The sequence below is a fragment of the Simochromis diagramma genome, unplaced genomic scaffold (genome assembly GCF_900408965.1).
Source record: "Simochromis diagramma unplaced genomic scaffold, fSimDia1.1 OVJJ01000430.1, whole genome shotgun sequence".
NCBI classification, from domain to species: Eukaryota; Metazoa; Chordata; class Actinopteri; order Cichliformes; family Cichlidae; genus Simochromis; species Simochromis diagramma.
Window position 1 is genome coordinate 1,812,225 of NW_024387258.1, and position 6,950 is coordinate 1,819,174.

The 6,950-nt window shown below is 40.9% G+C and overlaps 1 protein-coding gene across 1 annotated transcript; it reads right to left on the minus strand.

Moving 5' to 3' along the window:
- On the minus strand, window positions 1–6,488 carry fgf19 (fibroblast growth factor 19). The gene is made up of 3 exons (XM_040002139.1): window positions 6,240–6,488; window positions 6,036–6,139; window positions 1–3,422 (listed from the first exon to the last, which is right to left on the minus strand). The coding sequence occupies exons 1-3, from the start codon at window positions 6,445–6,447 to the stop codon at window positions 3,108–3,110; spliced, it is 627 nt and encodes a 208-aa protein (XP_039858073.1). The 5' UTR covers window positions 6,448–6,488; the 3' UTR covers window positions 1–3,107.
- Window positions 6,489–6,950: the final 462 nt, after the last annotated feature.

Sequence of the window (6,950 nt, forward strand, 5' to 3'; positions counted from 1 at the left end):
TCAAACATTTTCTTTTTAAGCCTTTGGCAACGTTTGAGGGTAAAAACATAATATAAGAATTGTCTCAGAATTTTGTCACTAGGAATAAGTCATTGTACCATGAAACTTTGTGAATATGGGGTAAGATCTTTAAAAGTTCAATACACGGACTGAAGCTGTGCACAGAAAGGGAACATTTAGCATCTGGAAACGCTTTGGCGAACAGTTTTCAGCATGTACACGGATTTGTCGGTAACTTGTGATGTGCTAAGAGCCCAGTGTCTTCACAAGAATGGAAAGGAGCAATGACAACAGTTTTTCTGCAGGTTTCACAAAATACTGAAATAACAAACCTCTGCAGCTGGTTTCTTAATATTCTACATAATTTGAAACGGGGGGAAGGGGCAGCAAAACACTAACTGAAGTAGATGGAGAAAGTTTTTGTTGTAAATAGCAAAAGTTGTACAGTGCCACTTTTAATTAGGGCATCTGAAATCCGAAGTGTCTGGGACACTTCTGGGAGTTCATTGTAAAGCAAACAAACTGTAGCAGTGGTAGATGGCTTACCTCATCAAGCTTTTATTTACACCGTTCCTTATCTTTGAATTATTTAGTTTTACAAAAGAAAGAAAATCAATGTAGTAAACATTTTACTGCTAATCTGAACTGTCAGGGGTTTCAAACTGAAATGAGCTGTGGGCCACTGCTGGGATGTCATCTCATTGGAGGGCCACTTCAGTGTTCAGGCAGTACAAAACAAACAAACAAATAAGAAAAGACCCACAAATATATCAGAACATGTTGTGCCTTTTTCTTTTTCCCTTCAAATATTGTGTAAAAAGACCAAACTGCAAATGTGAGTGAAAATTATTTATTAAACAAATAAACATAACAATTTTTTTTTACCCCAAATAATACATGTTCAAAGCAACACAACGGCGGCCCAATATCAGACAGAACTCCACTCTGCAGAGTCATAATGAAGCAGCTCGTTTTATTTTGTAGCTTCAAGCTGCTCTTCATATTTCTGGCCACCAGATGTCAGCAGAGAGGACTGTGTTGAAATGCTTCGAGTAATGAACCGTATTTCAACACAAGCTTCAAAGCTTCATTTGGCCATCAGCACCTGTAATCCAGGCAAGGCAGGCTTAAAGTGCTGGAGCTGGATGTGAGCTGACAACAATGATGCTCTTTCTGAAGCAGAGGTCGTGCAGAGCTCTGTGACTGTGGATAATTACTGGGAGTGCAGGTGAACACTTTCTACTCTAACATCTCTTTCTGTCTCAGCACCACAAGGACAGATAAAGAAAATCTTTACCCCCATAGCACAATACCTGCATCCAATTTAGATTTAAGCCGCGTGTAGTATCATGTTTAGACTTTCATTTATTAACCTCTTCATATTTATTAAAATGTTTTTCTGTGCCATGATGAGCTCTAAACCCTCACTGAAATTCTTCAAATAAACCATGGACAATTTAAAACAGCTCGTTTAAGAAGTTTCAAAGTAAAAGCACTGTTGGCCTGTAATGAACTTTAACAGCGGGATATAGTACCAGGTATTCAAGCAATTGTTTATTTATAGCCACCTTAAAAGCCTGCAGCACATAGCCTGTTGGAATTATACACTGCTAGTGCTTCTTTGATATACTTTGTGTGTTGTGCAAGTGATTATTTATATTAAAAAAATTAAAATATATCTAAGAGCAACAAAACTACACAGTGACCAAGCATGAAATGGTTTATCATATTAAATTAGTACATATATAAAGCACCTCACTGGATATATGATCTATGATGGACAAAGTGCGGGACTGATTCTTCCCTGGAGCACTCACAGCGCTTTATACAACAATCTATCACACACACATACTGTCACACTGATGAAAGTGTCTGTGACAAACTGGTGTACAGTGTCGAGCTTAAGGTGCAAACCGCTGGATGAGCCACTCCTACATCCTTACATGTAACAGGAAACAGGACATAGTAAGTATATATGAAGGTACAACGATTAAACAGGAATGACACTGATATTTAAAAACTAAAGCACTTGCTGTAGTTTTACAGTACAAACTACACTTTATACTGTAGTCGTGAAGTTCTTCAGACATTACCGGACAGAGCTCAGTGTGGAAACATGATGTCCAAACAGGTACTGCCTCCTCCTTTGTGCTGATCTTATTCCACACATCATCTTCAGTTCAGACAGATAGTCTACCCTCAGTCACCACTTGCCTTCTTTCCTACAGAGGCCAGTTCAACATATCCATATTATCCTCATCTGTACATCTGTATGGGGTAAGTTCAGTCTGTATCTGTGACTGAACTTACCCCACTACTAACATCAGGCTAAGCAATATTAAAAAGGTTGTATTAAGAAGTGTTTAGTTTATAGCGTTAAGCATTCTGAGTGGTCTGTAAAAAGCTGGGAAAAATTAAATTAGGATAAAATGAAATTAAATAATTAAATAAAAAAATCCAGTTGTGTGTCAACTTATCAGCATCACTGCTACATCCTGTATACATAAGAGGGTAAAAAAAAATCCATTGATGGTTTTCAGGAAAAGTCTTTAAAAGTGTTCACAAACCAGAAACCCTCTCATTGCCTGCACGCCAAGGTTTTGTATCTGTTGATTGCTTATGTTGAACACTATCTGCTCCAGAGCATAATTTACTGTGGCGATGTGAAAAGAGCACCTCATTGACAGTAAAACCCAAGGCTAAAGCAGAGGTTACCTCACTACGCCTAAATCCTGCTTCATATTTCAGGAATACGTCGGACTCCTTCTTTAGTGTTACAGCATTTACGGCGCTCCTTCTCAGTCAGCCTGACTAATTCCTTTTCCTGCATGTGTTTGTGTTACGTTTTGTTTGCCTGTGGTCAGTGAGCACCCTCACCTTGTCGTACCAGTGTCCTGTAGAGCACACTACACCTGTCCTTCTCCACTCTGTTGGATCTGCTCTTGTAGTCTTTTGGGTCACTTGGAGTCTTTTGGACTTAACAGTGCGGGCAGGTACTTTCCCCGGTACAGGAATGCTGCACCCAGTCGCTGGTTTTACAACACTCGGAGAAGAATGCACAGACACCCCTTGGCACATGCATTAGCAGGTGTCTTAGAGCTGCAGGCTCATCTCTTATGGAAGCTGGGGCTGTCAATGATCTGAGAGAACTTTCCAAATGAATCTATTGTGTCCACAGGTTCTTCTGTTTTTGCTTCTTTCATGTGGTCACCGATTTTTGCCCCAGGGGAAGGGATTTGATTCAGAGTGCTGATCCTGGGGAGGAACTGGGCCAGGGCTGGATCTCCTCGGTCTAAGCCCTGCAGTCTTTGCCGGTGGTTTCCCAGACTGAGCAGGACTCCATGTCTGTCAGAGATGTAGATGTTGTACCCATCTGGCAAGATCTGCTCTCTGAAGATGCAGTCCTCTCTGCTGTAGGCATGCTGGAAAAGTTCACATTACATTCACATGCATCACTCTCCACATTCTACAATATACTTTGTTGTATCCTTTATTTGAAATAAGTAAAAACAATATGGCTTTTTGGCATTTGTTTCCACTCAAAATGCATTTGTTTGCTGATCCTATATACATGTTGTACAAAGAGGGGTAAGGGTTAACAGGGACTATTAACAAAAACACACACACACAAAAAAAACATACGTAAATGGCACTGCAAGTTCTTCGATGGCTGTTTGCTTTGACCAAAGATACCCAGCCAGAGGCCAAGGTTGTTGTTGGTGCTGCTGGGTCTTTTCATTCAGCTTTTTCCACTTTGCAAACACATCCTGCCCTGCACCACACTGAACAAAGGTTGATGAACTGGTCGACTATTTGAATGAATGACTCTGCTGCTTGCAGTGAATATGGAGACGATTAACAACATATCACAAGCACGGCAGACCTTGCGTCACTTGTGTCTACAGAAACCTTTCTAGAATAGCCGCTGAAGAAGTTTGCAGTTAAAACGTACTTCTACTTTCTTTATGGAATAACAGTTCCCCACTTAGAGTTCAAATGTCAGCTTGACACCAAGTGAAACTAAAGTATTTATTGAAGTAAAAGTGCTGTATCAGAATATAAAGTTTAAACCAGTAATAATCGCATTTCAGTCGAACTGTGCAGATTATGAAATAGAGAAAGATTAATTATTAATCAATCAGATTAATCAGTTAAAACTTTTTTCCAACAGGTTTTTGCTATTTTACAAAGAGCACAAAGATGAAGAAGAAGCTTATTTTGCCTCTATTTTACTTGTCATGTGTGCCTCCTCATATGAAGAGAAGAAAACGCGGCTCCGTTTTAGACGACCTGTGGTCATCATGGTTTCACTGTGATTGTCTGTGTGAGGTAAAGCGTATTAGCAACTGCTGGATGAGATGCAACTGCAGTTGGTATTGTAACTATTATAGCTGTTGCAGTACATAAATATAACATAGTTGCGTCACAGGCAGAAAGGATCAGGAATATTCACATGGCTGTGCAATCCTGTGAAAGCTTAAATGCACCTGTACTGCTTCCATAGGAATTAAGAGGAGAAGCAGCAGCCAGGTGCTCCACAAAAGCAGGACTTTAGGCACTTTGCAGGTCTGTGTTAACGTGTCTCAGTCTTCCCAGGTGTGGATGATCCAGTAAATTAGCCCCAAGGTCAGACTGTGCAATGCTCAGATAAACTGCCAAAAGACCCGAGACCTGCATCTCTAACTCGATAGGCCTCAGTTTGTATGTTAGACGTTAAAATTCATCACAGCAAATTTAGAAAAAGACTGAACAAGTTGTTTCTTCTCTCTGAAAAGAACATGACGGCAACAACAAACAAACCACAAAACATCTGGAACATAGTCCAAGTAGAGATGTCTGGCCATGATGTACAGCACGAGTTTGGAGAAAACCGAGCACAGTATATGAACACAAATATCTCAAAGCAACTGTGAGCACTGTGCTGGAGCGCTGATCATTGGGCACCTTACAGTCACTGAGTCAACCGTGTATTCTTCTGTACACCAAAGTAAGCTGAGCCGAACGATTGCCTGAAAATGGGTCATTCAGCAGAACAATGATCCCCATCATAGCAATACATTTACAACAGAATGGCTGAAAAAAATGAATTAAGATGTTGCAGTGGCCCAGCCAAAGTGCAGAACTCCACCCAACCAACATGCTGTGGTGTAGGTTTAAGAGAGCTGTGCATAAACAAATGAACCAAAGCGACTTGCACATCATTGTGGTCCAAAATTCCTCCACAGTAATGTGAGGGAATGAAGTCCTCCTGATGAACATTACTGCTGAAGGTGGCTCTACAATCAGGGCATGCACTTAAAGTCGTACAGGACTGCACAGAGTGAAAATGTTATGTTTCACAGGAAAGTACACAAGCAGCATGAATATAAACTTGGTCTATGTGTGGGGTTACATATTCTTACTTTCATGTTGGGTAGTTTGCTTGGTAATACAGAACAAACTCTCCAGTGCTGGGATTTCACAGACATTTCCAAAACGAGTATTTACTTTTGCTTGGAGCTGCTTTCTGAATCTGTTTGGGCTCTAGGACTCGCTGAAAGGTGAGGAGGAAGAAGCTGCTCATGACTCCATCGTGAGATGTAACATTTAGAAAAAATGTTAGCTACCACGAAAACACCCCCCTCCCTCACAACTTTTATTATTTGGAATTATCATATAAAATTTAACCCACGAACTGAAACAATAACTGAATTAATTGATAACATTGTTGCCATTTTTCTATTTTGTTTGTTCTATTTACACTCTGAGCTTAAACATTGCATGTGTCACTTTTACTACACATGTATGCTTTACTGTTTGATATCAGCATCACTCAATCTGCACACAACACAAGTGTGTGACATTTGTCGTGTTTTTAATGAACTGCATGTGTCACTTAATTAGATATGCTAAAGTTATTTCTTGTCCTTCTACATTGTATTTTAGTCTTTTTTGTGTGATTTTGGAAAGAATTTTGTATCTCTCGTTTTGATAAGTGATATAAATAAAAATATGTATTCTTCTCCTTTTGTTAGTATTATTATTATTATGCTCACCGATGAGTACAGTGTGCCGTCGTCTTCTATGCAGAGAAACCTTGCGGTTGCTACCCCTCTGATGGCAACACGGCCTGGACCCACTGGACGAATCTCCATTAGGCCTAAAATGGAAATGTTCCCCACGGCGAAGCACACTGCGGTTAGTAACAAATACTGCAGTTTGCAGCCTTTTGACTCTGCGCTTCAAAGTGTTCCACTTACTGTGCAGAGTCTGGACGGCAGAACCACGGATCTGTCCACCCTCACTGATCAGCAGGTGCATTCCTGGCCTGGTGGCGTAAAGGTGCCTGAGCCGCACCACCTGGGCCCAGCCGTGGGCGATGTGGGGCCCGTTGTCTGACAGGGGCATGCAAACCATTCCAACACCAAACAGCACATTGACCGTGGATACGATGAGGAGCAGCAGCATGATTCGCGTGTTGTGGCTCCCTCCAGCTGGTAGTGAAGTAAGTGGACCTCTTCCTGCGCAGCCTTTTAAACGTGGCTCTTATCAGCTGCAGATAACCCCTTTTCCCAGAAACAAACCACAACACACCCCTGCACAACATCCAACTGAATCATGGCTCGCCGCTGGCCCCAGCCGAGCCCAAGTCATGTTAGAGTCAAAGATCAGCTGAATGTGCCGTCATATACGGACTGTCGTGCAGACTGTAAATACAGTCATATAGGTTTTTCTTTATGAACAATATATGATGTTAAGAACAGCACGTAAAAGGAGATCACTGTAGTAACAGAAAAACACTGTAGGAGACTTCAGTTTTAGCTGTTGCATGTTGTAAATTAATCGCCAATATTGTCGTGCATCCTTGTTCACAGTCGCTGCTGAATGAATACGAAGTATTTCACACTCAAAATGTGAAGGACATATAAAAATGCAACACAGCACTGTGGATTAAGACTGCATTTCATTTT

What these genes read in the sequence shown, in the direction of transcription:
- fgf19 (XM_040002139.1), bottom strand. Translation starts at nt 6,447, where the DNA reads ATGCTGCTGCTCCTCATCGTATCCACGGTCAATGTGCTGTTTGGTGTT. An exon ending in TGCCGTCCAGACTCTGCACA is followed by an intron (nt 6,140 to 6,239) that starts GTAAGTGGAACA and finishes TTTCCATTTTAG; the next exon opens with GCCTAATGGAGATTCGTCCA. An exon ending in ACGGCACACTGTACTCATCG is followed by an intron (nt 3,423 to 6,035) that starts GTGAGCATAATA and finishes GAACTTTTCCAG; the next exon opens with CATGCCTACAGCAGAGAGGA.